The sequence below is a fragment of the Episyrphus balteatus genome, chromosome 3 (genome assembly GCF_945859705.1).
Source record: "Episyrphus balteatus chromosome 3, idEpiBalt1.1, whole genome shotgun sequence".
Lineage (NCBI taxonomy): Eukaryota > Metazoa > Arthropoda > Insecta > Diptera > Syrphidae > Episyrphus > Episyrphus balteatus.
In genome coordinates, this window is record NC_079136.1 from 8,710,805 (window position 1) to 8,728,802 (window position 17,998).

The window sequence follows — 17,998 nt, forward strand, 5'->3', positions numbered from 1 at the left end:
ACGTCGAAGTTGTAATCGGCCGGTGGGGAATATAAATCACTAAATCCACCAACTCCCCATTGAATGTGCACCCTTGGGTGGTCCCGGGACCCATTCGTTACCATCACCTTCTCCGCCTATTCGCTTTTCCATTTGACGAAAATAACTCCCTTTATCGCCCAAAATATCTCAAAATATCGCTGTGTATGTCCCTGGCAGGAGAGAAGTTGAAGTTTTTGGTCCTTGCGAGCCAGCCTAGATTTTCGTTCGATGAGGACGGGGACACAGCAAGTGGCAAGTGGGTTTTCGGGTGGATAAAATGTAATGTATTACTCTTGTACGCGATGTGGCCTGGCCAAATAGTCGTCCTCATAGCCGTCATCGTCGACGATAGATGGAAGCTGCAAACGACAGCTGTCGCTGATGCGCTGCTCTGGATGAAAATGATATTCCAAGCGCGTTGCCCAAAAAGACGACGAAGAAAAACAAAGCAAAAAAAAAACTTTTATAGCCTTTTTCGAGCTTTGTTCTTTCGTATTTATTAGACTCGCTCTCGCCGAGAGAAGAAATAGAAGTTTAATTTTGCGAATCAAGACGTTTTTATTGCGAATTTAATAAAATATAAGATTTTCAAACAATCGATGATTTTTCATGGCTCTATGTTGTCGTTGTCGTCCTTTCGTGTCCTCGTGGGTCTTTTATTCCATCTATTCTCGGTCGTCATGTCATCTCATAGTCTTTTCTCTTCGCAACTTCATTGTTGTCGTTTGGGTGTCCTTTTGATTTTTTGAGAGTGCAATGAGGGATAACTGATGGCATATTTGTGTTTTAAGGATATCTCTCGACAAAGATGGCGAAAAGTTGGAAGCGTGTTTTTTTTATTTCTTTCAAATAAAATGATAATATTTTTAAGGATTTTTTCGGTCTTTTTTTTTTTTGGTAACGTTTTTTTGTTGTTTTTTATTTTGTTTTGTTTCTGTTATGGAGTTGAGAGTATCGAACATTATGGTGTTCCTTTTTTGATTGTTGTTCATATTATTATTGTGAGAGAAGAAGGGAGACGCAATTATATTGGAAATCATGTCCTTGCAATAACAGTTTGTTTTTTTTTTTTCTTTTATTTGTATTTTTGAGGTCAGAAATATGCATTTTTTTGTGATTGAAGCTGATTAATATTCAATAAGTAGAACAACTGTGATGATGGGTTACAAAAATAAACAGAAGCCCTTTTTCTGGGAAGGGGTTGGTCTGCTTAATTTTGGTCAGGAACATGTTTCGCCCAGTGATTCTTTTATATCCTTTATTTCGTCACGAATATTTTGAGCATTTGGGAGAAATCCACGCAGAAATATAAATCTCTGCCATTGACTGTCTCGTACGTGAATAAACACGGATTTTTCTTTCTGAATCAGAAAAGTTAACAAACGAGTGAATCTAAAAAAAAATTCAGTTCTAGGTGACAAAAAGCTATAAATCAAGTTACGATTTAGATTCTTCTTTTTTCAAAGCAGTAAAGGATTAATGACTGTTTCAAACCACCTAGCGTACCGAACTATCACTTTTTTTTGGAAAAGTGACTGATTGAAAAAAAAAAAACGTTGGTATCCATTTATTTTCTTTCTAGGTATTCATTTGATTTTATTCAAGTTGCATTTTCTTTTGTTCAATGCTGGCTATTCACAGGGTTTGAATTCAGGTGGCGAAGAGTCAAACTGCGAACTATACTATGAATTTGGAGATATAACGCGATTGTGGATTTCGTATCTGCAGATGCAGAATGACCACCTTTTGTTGACAAGTGAAGTTGGCTGACTGTAGTTCAATGCACCGAAAGAGTGTTTCAGTGGGTGAATTTTCAAGTTTTCAGGAACGGAAGCGTTTAACGTTTCAATTTTAAAAACTTTCCCGATCTGTTAGAGTCAAGAATTAAAGGAATGATTAAGGTATATGGTCCTCTAGGGTGGGGTAAGTTTTTCTGAACACAAACCTCTAGTGAAACACTACAAAACCAACTAAATGCCCCGCCCCGTTTAATTCATGACTGCTTCTTATTTGATAATGCCGACTTGCCTGTTCACCATTGCTTTTGACCTTGGAGAATTAAAAAAACTCGCGTTACTCAGTTAGCATTCACAAAAAGGCAAAGCCAATACAAAAGCATACTATTTATTTAGTTTATAGTTCACATCTGGTTTTACAACATATACATATATTCATAAGACAAAAACTAAAATCTAGTACAATTTGAGTCAGGAAAGTACCTACTAATGCTGTGAAGGAAGTATCGCTTCATATTTTAACGTACTAAGGATCCAGTTGTTGGCACTCTTTACAGTGAAATTCAGAGTTAGCACTACGAATCATTGCGGAGCAGTGTTGCCCCACCAAATCGTTTAAAATGTAGTAAGTGTGGATGATTCAAAACGTAGTAGTTTTTTTTTTTTTTTTTGAAATGCCCTGTTTTTAAACTTTTTCACTTGCGATAAACATTTTTGAATGATATAAAATCCAATTTAACCATCAAAATGGAAAGAATTTTATTCAAAACCATAATTTTGTAGCTCATAAATTCTGATTTTGAACGAAATCCTTTTTAGTCCAGTAATTTTAGGTTTTATCTGCGGAAAAATTCCTACTGGGCTGAATTTTGGTATACAGCTTAATGACGGCTTTGTTATGAAGATGTGAAAAATCGACATTGATATCGTGTCCGCGTTAAGAGTTATAGGGGTCAAAAGGTCACGAAAAGTTTTTCGCAAATATATCGCGACCTATTGATCGGAGGTCATCAGAGGTTATATAAAAATTGATGGTCGTGAAATTATCTACAACATATCGTCGGTGAAACCAGAAAAGTGTGTAACTCCAAATTTTCTGAAAATTAGATTTGAATGCCATCTGTTAGACAAACCTAATATCTACCGTTCCTTAAACTCAGAATCCCCTTAAAGTTCATAGTTTTTATTTTATTAGCAAATTAGAAAATGAAAACTCATACAAATGCCTTCAAAACGATTTTGTTTTTTTGCTTTCCTATAAAATTTGCTAAAATGGAGTTACACAGTTTTCTGGTTTCACCGACGATATGTCCAACACATTTTTCTGTGAAATGAACCGTTTCGCGAGTAAAGCGCATAGAAGGTGACTAGATTGCACTCACATACGAAAAAATACATATTTTTGGTTTGTTTTGCTTGATTTTTGAGGTTTTTATCGAAGTAGCTTAAATTTTTTAAGTTTTATTAACTTATCTTATTACGTAAATACGAATTAACTAAAAAAAAATAAAAATGTACACATTGGGATAAAAAATATTATGCAAAAGGGGGAACCACGTTTTTTGGAAATTTTGTATGTTTCCCCTTTTTGTACAATAAGTGCCTTAATTATTAAGAACACACTTTTCAAACATGGTTCAATTTTAGTTTTGAGCTTGGTATAAACCTTAAATTACCATTAAGCTTTTTCAGCAGCTAATTTTGTATTGTTATAAGGTATTCTGCAACTTTTCTCTTGAGAAGCTCCAAACGACATTTTCTATGGAATTCATGTTTGGAAAATTGATAACAAGCTCAAAACTAAAATTGAACCATGTTTAAAAAGTGTGTTCTTAATAATGAAGGCGATTATTGTTTAGTGAATACTTCCTCAGAAAAAAATTGTAGCAAAAACAATACAATATTGTAATAGAACAACACTGTTTGGGACTCTTATTTTCTATTTTGACTTCTTATTAATTTTTTAGGTAGACATTTTTCCTTTAATACCAAAAAAGTGACATAAATAATATCTACAAGAGAGACTCATTAATTTTTAAAAATTTTCAGTATCTTAGACTGATTTTAAATTCAGCCTGCGGTAACACTGCTGAAGTCGCATGTCGGAAAATATTGACATGCTGATCAAAACCCTCGGGAGCGTCAGCCGTCTCGAATATTGTATTGAATTCGACAAAAAAGATCTGATACAAAAAATGGCGCCCAATATAAGTTCTGTAGTTGATAAAGTTTGAAATATTTTGTTTCTTGTGAAGGGGTTCCAATTTTGTCATTAATTTTTGCAAGCGGCCTAATTGTACAACATAACTGGTTTATCGTAATGCTTCCATCTCTTACCATCGTATACTGTTAATCCAAGTGACCTACCGACCTAGGAGGCTATCTAACTTTGGTTTGGATATTGCTGTTGCGAGTTTTTTTTATATCAGATAAATCAATGTGTCGGCATCGCTGCTTTACAACGCTTAGCGAAATGTTTGTCAGTTTCTTGCTAGCTTAATTTCTTGAGTGCATTTTGTCTTTTTTTTCTATTAAACTCTGAGGTAGTAGATGATATTTTTTCATGTTTTTTGGTTTTTGAAATAGATTTTAAGTGCCATAACAGTGTTTAGATCAATTTGAACACTTAGAAATAATTTAATATTTTCCCTTTTATGTAATGAAGCGTCCAGAGTTTAACAAATATAGTAACCATAAATAAGATGTTGCGTAACGTATGCGACATTAAGACAACCACGTTTAAGCGTTTATTTTTACTCAAAACTTGATGAAAAGTTTAGCTGGGTGAATATCGATTTAGGATTTAAGTTCGCAAACACTTGTTAACTCTTGACAAAGAGTTATCTGCATCAGTTTGGAAGCCCGAAGATGGAATGTTAATTCCGAAACGCGTTGCCATAATTTTAAATATAAGTTGTATAAAGAGACTAACTTGTAATAAAATAACCATTTAAATATTTAATCTATTTTATTTTATTTTATTTTGTTTTATTTTATTTTATTTTATTTTATTTTATTTTATTTTATTTTATTTTATTTTATTTTATTTTATTTTATTTTATTTTATTTTATTTTATTTTATTTTATTTTATTTTATTTTATTTTATTTTATTTTATTTTATTTTATTTTATTTTATTTTATTTTATTTTATTTTATTTTATTTTATTTTATTTTATTTTATTTTATTTTATTTTATTTTATTTTATTTTATTTTATTTTATTTTATTTTATTTTATTTTATTTTATTTTATTTTATTTTATTTTATTTTATTTTATTTTATTTTATTTTATTTTATTTTATTTTATTTTATTTTATTTTATTTTATTTTATTTTATTTTATTTTATTTTATGTTATATTATTTTATTTTATTTTATTTTATTTTATTTTATTTTATTTTATTTTATTTTATTTTATTTTATTTTATTTTATTTTATTTTATTTTATTTTATTTTATTTTATTTTATTTTATTTTATTTTATTTTATTTTATTTTATTTTATTTTATTTTATTTTATTTTATTTTATTTTATTTTATTTTATTTAATTTAATTTAATTTAATTTAATTTAATTTAATTTAATTTAATTTAATTTAATTTAATTTAATTTAATTTAATTTAATTTTATTTTATTTTATTTTATTTTATTTTATTTTATTTTATTTTATTTTATTTTATTTTATTTTATTTTATTTTATTTTATTTTATTTATTTATTTCATTCGATTAATAACGCAACTGGACACGAAAATCCAACATTATGTAATCTTTATAAGTTATTTAATTTCTGTCCAAGTTTTTGACAAAAACTCACAAATTACTTGCAAATGATTGTCAATAAAAAAAAAAACCAATAAAGACGAAAAATTAAATTGTTCACCAATCAGTAAGGATCGGTTGACTTATTTCAGCAAAACACGAAGATACCTAGAACGACCACTAAAGACAATTAATTCAATTAGTTCTTTGTTAAAGAGTCCCTAGGGAAAAAATACTTAAATTTTCTATTAGGTACACACTTTAAACTAAAAAAGGGAAAAAAAATATCTTTTTTTTTTTTAAAGACCTGGAACACGCGATTAGAATTGTTATCTTACTTTCAAAAAAAAAAAGGAAAAACACTAAGCTCTTGCCAAATACTCAAAAGATTACATCTTTACATCATTTTTCATTTTGTGGGTTTGCAGGTTTCGTCGAATCAACTCGACATCTATGGAAGATAAATACATTCCTTTTTTTGTCCCTAATGGATAATTCGCACGCACAGATCCAACAGACACAACAAAAAAATATAATTTATAAAATACTTTCTCACTATATACGAAAACATGCTTATAAATGTAAATCACTATAGACTCGAGAGTATGGTTGTATCCTGTCATCCAGCAGCAGTCTAGAGAATTTATATTTATATGAGCCTAGAGTTCCACGCAATCACCAACTGTCATAAATCAATATATGGTTATTTCATTTATGAATGAGTCTGGTAAATTCCAAATTTTCGCAATAACTGCTCTGCAACAAGCGCAAGAGAAAGAGACAGAGGATAGAGACTGGGAATGGGACAACGACACGAAGCGACACCCGACACGATGATATCGTATCGAGACAGAGGGTTGGAGGTAATTAGTTTCAATTGTTGCAAACGTACGCGGTTACTATTTACATATTTGTATTCGTCACGTTTCATGGGCTATTATAAATTTATAATTGAAATTCATAGTCTGGCAATTCGAAAGGAAGAAATCGATATGTTTGCATAAAATGAAATGTTGACATGTTTGTTTATTTGCATCCCCCTGATGGGAGCCTGCAGCCAGAGTATATATAAATACTCTGTTTTATTTGCTTTTAAATCAAAAGTCACATTGAACTCGCCTTCGACTTCTTCTGAAACTGAACTGATGATGATGTTTCAGAAGTTTGTCTTATGACAGAATTCGAACGAATTGACTTTGCATAATATATTTATGTTTTGAAAGTAACGAATAGTTACATGACATATAACAATTTTGTCTTTACCATCTCAGTCTCAGTTCTGTCACCTTGAGTAAATAAGGGGTATCCAGGAAAGGTATTGATTACACTTACCTTGCAAGTACAAGCAGGGACTTGATTAAACATTCAGTGTGAGGCAAATATAGGTCTTAAATGCCAAAATCAGAAAACACAGACTTTTGTTGGGTGCCACTTTTTTGCTTCAGACATAATAAGCAAGGTAACTTGGATAAAAAAGGTGTCATTGAAACATTAAATTGGCTTTGAATGTATTTTATGAATAACTTTACAGCATAGTGTTAAAAATAAGATGTTAACTGCTTCAAAAACTTGTGTTGGGCGCCATTTTTTTTTTATTGAACAACTATACTTTTCAGTTAAAAGAAATACTTTTAAGATTAAAATTCATATACATTTAACTTCTGAATTATTTTTTTTTTTTTTTTTTTGATAAAAAAAAGATGTTTTTAGAATTTTAACTTGTATTTTTATATTTTTGAAAAAATTTAACAATTAAATGTCCACAATTAAGGTATTGAATTGGTACTTGTTCTTATGTTGAGCCCCACTGTTTTGCGTACAGCAATAGAAAATGTACAATTGAAACTATAAAGTGTTTTTATTTTAGAAATAACTTTTAAGCTTCGCCTTGAAAAAAAAGTCTTTAAAACTTGTGTTGGGCGCCATTTTTTTCTTGCGAAACATTGCTTCTCAGTTTAAAAAGATAATTTGAAAACCAAATTCCTTTTTTAACCTTATTTTGGAACACTTTTAAGACTTCATATGGAAAAGAATGTGTTCATTTACTTACAAACCATTTATTGGGCGCCATTTTTTTACTACAATTATTTAATATTTAGTTTCTTAGATACTAAAACTTATATTTCTTTATTTTCGTAACTGATTTTCAACTTCATCCTGAAAATTTGCTGTTAAATTTTTAATAAAACTTATGTTGGGCGCCATTTTTTACTAAAATCGAAGAAAATTGATGATTGGAAATTAATAAAGTTTGTGAGTAAGTCATTCTATCTAAACACTGAAGTATAATTTTTCGGTTTCAAGAAAGCATCCAACAGTGACCTTGTAAGAGTTCAAAGAGAGAGCCATTGGCTGTTCTTCCGGCATTCAAACATGGTTCAAAACACTCCAATGACTTTAATTCTACTAATTGTTCTCAGAACTTCAGAACATTGTGCCTTTGTATTTCTCGAATTTAAAACATAATGTTTGAAATAAATTTAAATATTGTTTATAGTCCCAAGATCATCGTTTTTATCCTATTAGCCCAGCAAAAAGTGGCGCCCAACTTAAATAACAAGTTGCACTTTATTTTGCTTTTTTCAACTCTCCAAAATACTACTAAAAAAAACTTTATGTTAAATTCAAATGGCGATAATCAAATCTCATTTTAGCTCAATGCAAAAATTCAACAAAAAAAAAGGATAATGGTAAATCAAATTTAAGTAACAGGCTAACAGGTTATTCAAAATGAACCAATTGGTTGAATTGACCTCCCAAAACTCAAACCACCCCAAAACGACTATAACGAACATTCAATGGGAAAACTTTTCAATAAACCTTAATAGAACTCCTTAACAAAAAAAAAAAAGAAAAAAAAAAACAGTCTTTCGGTCACATTCTTTGGGGACAAGTTTAGTTTAAAAAGAATTGCCATAATAAGGACCATACAGCCGAAGGATACCAAACAAAAAAAAAAAAAAAAAAAAAACAAAAAATGAAGCAAAGCACTAAACAAAAATACCTGTTCAATCTATATTATGTATACAAAACATATATAAAGAAAATGGGTAAATATGTAAAAACTCTCAAACCGATTTATTTTGCCAGATAAGCCATCATAGAAGTTGGAAAAAAAAAAGGTTGCAAAGGTTGTTACATAATAATGTTTTGCTATCCACAGGGAAATTGATTTTTTCCTTTTCCCTCTCGCAACAGCCAGCAACCTATGTAAACACCTTCAAAAACGGTTTTACTTTGGCAGAAATTTTTCCTTCAAACGTGTACTCATTAATCACCGCTAGGTTCTATATATTTTTTTTCTCTTATTTTCTTCTTATAGCAAAAAAGTAGCAAAAAGGAAAATGTGTACATTCATCTATTTTAAGTGGAACCATGAATGTCAAAGTGTTTTTGTAAACATAACTTAAATGGGTTCAAGTGAAAGTCAAAAATTTCTCCACTGGGACGATTTTCAATTTATGTGTGCAGGTATACTTTTTAGTTTTTTTTTTGTTATTTTTAAGTAAATGGTCTGGTATAAGGATGACGACCGACGGAATACCACCGAAACCGTACCACCAACCGGTGAAAACTTTTTTTTTTTTTTTTTTTTTTTGTAGGTATACCGATGACCTGGTCAATGGTGTGTGGAGAGATCTTCGGTTGACATGGTGTGTGCTGAATTTTAAAACTTTTTCTAACTTGAAATGCAATTGAGCTGAATTGGAATGTGTTTTGAATGTTTTTTGCAAATAGTATAGTCGTTTTTTAAGCTACTTTTGGTGTAGTTTTAGGTAGTTTTTGGATGTCAAAGAGTGTTGGTTTAGACAACCTCTGCATTGAGAGACCGGTTCTTTGATGACCAAGGTGTTCAAGTGTGTGATTAATGGTGGAACAATATTGAAATGTAACTACATTACTGAACAAGAAATAACAGCTTTTGTATTTAAAGAAGCACATTTTTGTAAGAGTGAGTAAAAACAAAAATTGCGCCGAACAGGTTAAAAGAAAATTTAACGCCAAGTTATCGACGTAAATTTGACAAATAGTACTGAGAATGCTATAAGAAAATATGGCGCCCGGCAAAAGGTTTTAAACTGTAAAACACATTATTTTTAACCAAAAGTAAAATAAATGTGAATAGGTAACTTATGTATATTCATAAAAGCCAATCTTTAAAGTTTGAAGCAAAAAGTGGCGCCCAACATAAACTTTAGTAAGAATTCCATACTACATTTTCAGCTTGAAGTTGACTAATGATTTTGAAAATCATTTAACAAAAACATAAGTTATGGTCCTAAAATTAACTTTTTTATCTTAGTTTTTTCTCTGTTTTTCTTGTTTCAAAAAAAAAAAAAAATGGTGCCCAATTAACAGCAAATAAATACTTGTATGGCATTATATTTCGTAGTAATTTAAAAAGTATATCATAAAATGGAGTACATCATAAAAATGGCGCCCAACATTAATTTTTAAGCAGTATAAAACCTATTTTTCATTTACAATTAAAAATTTTGAACAGAAAAAAGTATGTATTTATTTTTAGCCCATGTTTGGATAAAAAAAAGTGGCATCCAAAATAAAATTAAATTAGACTTCAACACTAAATTTTGGGCATGAAATTGACAATTAGTTTCGAAAAATGTAAAAATACAAAAAATTAGCTATAATTGGGATCTGCACCGGACTTTTTCTCAACCAACAGAGACAGAAACATTATAGCAACCCGTGGGCTTCACACGAGATCATCCCGCTAGACAAGTATTTGACTTAATTTTAACTTCAAATAAAACAAATTTTGTTCTGTTGATTGCACTTCAAGTTATAGAATCTTTGTGTTAAGTAGACCAATAAAAATAAAAAATAAAATAAAATTCGTTTTTTTTTTTTTAAATAAAACAACATCTGAAGTCAAATTGCCCCACAAAACAAGTATGCAGTTTTGATTGATATATTAACATGCATTTTTAGAAAAAAAATTTTCAAAATCGTTAGAGCCGTTTTTTAAAAAACTAATTTTTTATAAATAATTTTTTGGAAAAAAAGTTTTAAAATAAAATTGGTATGTTTTTTTTTTGTAGAAATCACTAATCAACATCTAAAAACAAAATTTCAAAAAAATTCAATGCCAAGTTTTTGAAAATTTGATTTAAAAAAAAATTTTCAAAATGTTTTAAAATGCAAAAAATATTTTGTTTTTGAAATTTTATTTTTTTGTTTATATTAAAAAAAAAACGGTTCTGTGGCAGGTACCGTTAATAATGATTTTCAAAAAAAAAAAATTCATTAAAAGATAGACCTTGTTTTAAAACTTACATTTGATTTTTTTAAACAAAATCGTTGGAGCCGTTTTTGAGCAATTTCAACTTTACTAAAATCGGTATATGACAAGTACCGTTATTTTTGGTCCGAAAAAATTAATTCCAAAAACCCCTCTATAGAGTCTTTAAAAAATGCTACATAATAAGTTTAAAATCAATCGGTAAATCCGTTTAGGCTGTAGCTCCTCATACAGACAGACTGACGGACTTCCGGGACCCACTTTTGTGGCATTCTCTACCATCGTAATGTCATGAAAAATGTTATCTCAACTTTTTTTTTGTACGAATGCATAACTTGATATATAGTATCTATATCGCAAGTAAAAAAATTGGGGGCTAGTAAACTAAGCCATTCTAAAACAAAAGAGTTGTGGTTAAAACTTTAAAATAGTTATCTTGCACTTTAATGAAATTTCTGAGACTTTCAAAGCATGTATTGGCTTCCTTTATCTTTTTTTTTTTTTTGTATTATTATTGTCCAACATTTCACTCATTGCTTTTTCTATGCTTGAACTTGACAACCTCTTCGAGTTGTAAAGTAAATCTACAATTTTGAAGTAACACGTATTGAAAATACACCACTTGTGAATGAAACATTATTTCTTAATTTTCGTATAATTTCCTCAAATTAGATGGAAAAAATTTGTACAAAACCTTTCAAAATATTTCCATTCACTAAAGCTGCAAAAAAGTTTGTTTGTTAAAAATGATATTCGCGACGTAAAAATCTATGTGAAATAAAATGGTCCCCATTTTTGTACAGTCTTCAAAACTTCAAAATATCTATATTAAATTATTGAAGAAAAAAAAAACCCCAAAGATGAGTTGAGTGTGTTCAATATGTTCCAATTTGTTGTGTGCGTTCATAAGCTGCTTGAAAATATCTATTACTCGATATTTTTTATACTTTCGTTAAGACCGTTTTTCCACGATTATTTACTAAAAATTCCATCGAAGCAGACCTAATAATAACTATTTTACACCTATTTACACTAATTCTACAAGCAATCAAGCACTTCATTTACAGCATCCATGATTCTACACTTTCAACTAAAAATTATTTTACACTGCATTCATTATTTACAAAAAATATGTACACTATATACAAATGTTAGAAATACAATAAATCTCATATAATAGTAAATAACTTAAATAGAAAGTAATGTTTAAATGATCTTACTCGTTTACCACGTTTACCACGAGGTCCTTTTTCGCCTGGTGGTCCAGCCGGTCCTGGTGGACCGATTTCTCCTCTTTCACCCGGAATACCTTGGGGTCCTATAAATACATAAAAAAAAAGAAAAAAATCAAGCACAAATAAATAAATCTACAAAACTCATCAACAAAAAAGAAACAATAATATAATGTGCAACCATCATTATTGTTTTTTAAAAACGTATTGTAACAATGAATATATATATATATTTTTTTTTTATAAATTAGGGGAAAATGGGGTAAGAATTAAAAATGAAGTTTACTATCAACAAATATAAATTAAAAACTGCTTAAATTGTAGGACCTCAGGCAAAAAACTACTACAATTTCAAGAGAAGTAAAACAAAACGTAATTTTTTTAGAGTCGCAGGCTCAAAAAGACCCCCTATTTTTTTGGAAATGCCCAATTTTATTAAAAGATTCAAAATATCTCTAAACCAAGTTTAACCCTTGTCAAATTTGTTCTCTAAACAAAAAAAATCTTCAAAGTAAATCTTTTTCTTTTTTAAATTTCTTTCAAATTAATAACCCTTTTCCCCCATTTTACCCTACAGATCTATAGAAGTACCTATACATAATTTTTTTTTGTGATATGTAGGTACATAAAGTACAAAAGTAACATAAATAAATTTTTATTCATAATAATAATAATTACAATTATCCTCGCCTCGTGTATTCATAAATTAATGTTGTAACAGGAAAATGAGGAAACCCTTATGGATAGGTAATGGCAATGGCACCCTTTCGTTTTGCAATTTCATTCCATAACTTTCCATCGCACTCATTCCACATCACCATCATCATCATCATCGTCATAGGGGCCTGCATACCCTCTGCCCATTGCCATTGCCACCACAGTAGTTAATATTGTGCAATTGAGGAGGACTTTCTACTTGTGGCAAAATGTAATTGAGGTATGGCCATAGCACTGCACCACACAAATGCTTGCAGATTTCCAACTCTTATACCACCTATAAATGAGGGTCTGTACAGTACAGAAAAAAAAAAAAACCTACTGTTGCTGATGCATGAGAAGAAGAGTGCCCTAGCCCATAACATCGCCTCGCCAACCCTTACACTCTTCTTTACCTCACTTGCTTTTATTTCGTTATTAATTATAATATGCTTTTAGGGGTAGATATCAATGGTATACGAGGAGTATAAGCATGTGCTCGTCAAGCAACACTGATTTTGGAACTACTATTACGACGACGGAGTACGAAAGTACATCATCTTTACAACAAGAAGAGAAGAGTATATTGTTATGTGGAATAGAAGCTGCAATTGTAAGTATGTGTATATCCTTAAGTTGATATAAGTTTTAGAGAAAGGGACTACACAACTAGTTTTCAGGGCTTAAGGCTCGTTAGGGAAAGTTTATGATTTTCAGAGGAGACCATGGTCTTTGGAGATTGTTTTATTGTCAGAATTATGCTTGTCTTATCGTTTTTTTTTGTTTTTGTAGTTGGAAAAAAGGTCATAAAAGGGTCTGTTGCATACAAAATTTCGAAGGTGAATATTATTATTTTCTTATTTAAAAAGGATATTTTCTGGTTAGAAAATAATTTTGGGATTAAGAGCTGAGCCAATGGTTAATCCCAGAAAAACGAAACGTTTTATCCTAATTACAAATGAGATTAAAAAGAGTTAGATATAGGTACTACTGGGTCGATAAAATTGTTGGTTTCATCTAGACATATAAAACGGAAACACTTTTATCTATAAGAAATATTAATTAATTAGTTACGGTGTGTTCATTCGACTTAATACTATATAAATCCTTTTTAATCGTGAGCGTATAATTAGTCTAAGAGCCCAAAGCAAATTTTGGGACTGGAAGTATAACCAAAACGTTAGTTTTGGTTATTAAACTTGCTCAAAAGCCACAGAATGGTAGAAAAAAGTCAACATGGAAGATGAAAAGATATAAAAAAATGTTACGCATACGCCACAGTGACCCTCTAATTTAATCGTATATGTACATATTTAATTGTTTATAAAGTTTTGACTGTCAAAATTAAAAACGTATTTGTTGCGACAAAATTTTATAAAATGTTGGAATCTTTAAGTCTGACAAATTCAAGGCAAGTTCCTTAGAATCTAATAGCTTTTTATAGCATTCATAAAGGAATAATTTTAAATATAATTTTCAATGCAATTTAAAAAAAAAGTATACAAATCTGGTTTTAAAATTACGAAAAACCATATAAAATATGGTTTTAACCTCCAAATAAAGTATGCCAAAAAAAATTTGCATACATTTTTGAAAATTGCTTAGAAAAATTTTCAAATTTTTTCAATTGGTAAAAATTAGTTAAGTATTTTATGAGAAAGCCAAGAACGGTTCTATTTATAAAGTTAATAACGGTTCTAAAAATATTTTTTTATTTCAAAAGTAGGATATAAAAAGGTACATGTAGTTTTTTTTAAATCAAAACCGTAAAATCCATTTTTGAGTAAAAGAAAATTTTTCATTTTGATTACGAGACGTTTTTCATTCAAGAAAAATCATTTTAAAATCGTCAGGGAAGGCACAATACTGTGATATTTTTTATGCTGACTTTTCACGAGTCGATTTAAGCCGCACGATATGTCGGTCTACTAGGATTTTTCTATGGGGATTGTCAATTTAGTCGCCTGCGACTTACGTTCACACGGGTCGAAAAGCTTCGCCGCACGGCAAAAATCAACTCGTGAAAAGTCCACATTAGCTCTTAGCAACCCGTGACTGCTATAAGTGATATCATCAAAATTTGTACAATTTCCGCCAGAAAATCAGTTCAAAACCAAATGAACACACCCGTTATTATAAATAGGCCTTGAATCACATACTCAAAGTTAAGAAACGTGAAACAAAAGATGTGAAAATAAGAAGATAGAAAGAGCAACAAAATGAACTGTCAAGCAAAATAATTTTTCTCAAACTATACCCAATTTAGTTCTAGTTGAAAAAACAATCTATTAAAGAAAAGACAAACTCTATTTTATCCAGTACGATGCATGAATTCACTATTATAATCACCATCTTTGAGAGAGCAAACTATATTTGGTGCCTGCTTGATGCTATCCTCGTACTTATATCCAAAAAAGATAAAATTTTATAATAGTTCCCATCGTAAAAGCATTTCTCATGGTTAACAACGTTTTCAAGACATTCCATTTCTTTGACCTACTTTCTAGAGTTCACATAGTTATAATAAAAATAAAAAAAAAAAAAAAATAAGAAAAAAAGGATACATAATCCAGCATGTTCATGAGAGCTTACAAGGATTTTGCAAATTATTAAAAATAAAATCTGACATCCATTTTCTGAGAAAAAGTCACATTCATACCAAAAAAAAAAAAAAAATAAAAAAAAAAAAACTAACTCGTTCGTAACCCTTGCTAAGTAAAACTGCATTCATGAGACCTTTAAGTACAATAGTTACAAACTATACAGAGATATACAACACACAGATGAATACTGAAAAAAGTTACTTCTTCATTCCCCAAAAAAATGCAAAAAAAAACTTATTCTGAAGAAAAGTCACCAACATACAAAAAAAAAAAAACAAAAATAAAATACAAAATATGTAGGACTTTTCGGTTCTTTTCATTCCAAGTTTTTGCAAATATTTTGAATTTGGTTGAAAGCAGCTGGAAGTCATGATAACCTACAAAAAAAAAGTTAGCTTGTTGTGATAAACTCGGTCGGAATAGTTTTCTATTATAAATATGATGACAGTTTTGCCCAACTTGATACCAATGTACTCGTCGAGTATTTTTTGTTCTCAAAGCAATTGGGTCAAGAAAACTTATAGGAATAAAGAGAGAGATTCTAATGGTACAGTAGTGTGGCCAGACCGCACATTCCATCCATAACACATAAATCCAATGCCTTTGCAAAAGAAAACGATGCTCAGCTTCTTGTATAAACAACCCAGGCATAATCTATTTCCTCCTTCTTTTGGTCCTTGTGTGTACGAAAAATACGATAGTCGTCGTCGATGATGGTTTGGGGGGAAGGTAGTGTCGGCAATGACTGTATGAGAACGATTGTTGCGTAGTTGCAAATAGATTCCCTCTAATACCTTGACTCCTACTCTTTCGTGTCTACCGTCTTGTGTTGTCAGAGGATCTGTTCAGTCTTTGGGAAATTGAAACCATAACATCACCGCCATCGCCACCGCCTAGCCATCGTCATATCGTATCTGTTCTTCGTCAGTCGTTGCGTTTTCTGTTTTCTGTTCTTTTGAAATCCATAGAACTCCCTCATTCTGACACTAACAAGAGCCAGCATATTCATTTCGTGTGTCTTGTGGATTCTTGAGGTGGATGATGATGACGACGACGATGATGATGATGGAGACTAAGATGGGGTTGACGATGGAAAAAAATATGTAGATGGATGAAAATGATGACGACGACGAGGAAAGTACAGTGGGACCAAAATGTCAAAAATTGCTTCTTTTAACACAGAAGAGAAATATTGAAGACAAGCAGACAAACTGTCATTTGACTTCTTCAACATATTCCAAAAAAATTTAAAAGTCAGCTTAAATGGCAAAAAATTCTAAAAATATTATTTATTTGTTAGAACTTTTTCCAAAAACAAACAAAAAAAAAAAACATTTTAATTATCCTGTCAAAACTGGTAGATTAGAAAAAAGGCCGTCAATGATGCTGGATGTTTCAAATATTAGTTTGAAGTAACGTTCAAACCGGTAAAATTTATTCTCAAATGTTGATACATATCTTGCATGACTTTATTCAGGTCGAGTTTTGGAGATCTTAGAATTTGGATGCAGTTGCAAAAAGAAAAGGTCAACAAAGAAATATTAAACGAATAACTAAATTCTGATATTCCTTCCAAAATTTATCGAAACTAAAAGTTTTGGAGAGAATTCTTAGTTGAAATTGAGCACGAAATGAATACAATACACGGTTAAAAAGTTTGGTCTAGATTCTACGAAATTTTATCAGTAATTCATCAAGGGGCACGTTCTCTAGCAACTTTGGCACTACACCCTTATTTACAGGAAACAACTCAGGGCATTTTCGACCCCCCTCTAACTTCCACACCAAAGATGCCAGAAATTTCAAACTCGCTTAATTTGTTGAGATGGTCGAACCCAAATTACTTACAAAATTTCAGCTTCTTACGATGAGTAGTTTCTGAGATATAGGACTTCAAAAATCGCGAAAACCGTAACTGACTCACTGACAATTTTAAAGTTCAAGTGACCTCAACTCCAAATTTATAAAGCGTTTCGCCCAGGTACGACAGTGGGCTCACTGACAGATCATCAAAATTATGGAGAACTTCCCGCTATCGTAGAAACTTAAAATTTTACATGGTGATAGGACTTGTGGTGTATACAAAGGAAAAAATCGAAAATTTGAGATTTTCAATTCAAGGGGCGTGGCAACCGCCCATTTTCGCTGAATTTTAATCAAATATTATAAAGTACTTCTGATTATCGTAGAATCTTGAAATTTGGTAAAATTTTAGAGCTGGTTGTTTATACAAATAAAAAATTTAAAATCTGAGAATTTCAGCCAGGGGGCGTGGCAACCGCCCATTTCCGCTGAATTTTCATCAAATATTATAGAGTACTTCTGATTATCGTAGAATCTTGAAATTTGGTAAAATGTTAGAGCTGGTTGTTTATACAAATAAAAAATTTAAAATCTGAGAATTTCAGCAAGGGGGCGTGGCAACCGCCCATTTCCACTGAATTTTCATCAAATATTATAGAGCATTTCTGATTATCGTAGAATCTTGAAACTTCGTACAATGGTAGAACTGGTACTTTATACAAAGAAAAAAATTTTTAATTTGAGAATTTTAGCCAGGGGGGCGTGGTAACCGCCCATTTTCACTAAATTTAATCAAATTTTTTAGAGCACTTCTGATTATCGTAGAAACTTGAAACTCCGAAGAATGGTAGAGCTAGTAAGTTATACCAAGAAAAAAATTTAAAATT

General features: G+C 30.5%; 1 protein-coding gene across 10 annotated transcripts in view; it reads right to left on the reverse strand.

The window, feature by feature from the left end:
• LOC129916359 (collagen alpha chain CG42342) overlaps positions 1–17,998 on the reverse strand; it is a 221,264-nt gene that overhangs the window by 18,763 nt on the left and 184,503 nt on the right. For all 10 annotated transcript variants that reach the window (XM_055996245.1, XM_055996242.1, XM_055996237.1 and 7 more), the window contains one exon: positions 11,998–12,095. In XM_055996245.1, the coding sequence (XP_055852220.1) occupies positions 11,998–12,095 (98 nt within the window). The remainder of the gene's footprint in view (positions 1–11,997; positions 12,096–17,998) is intronic.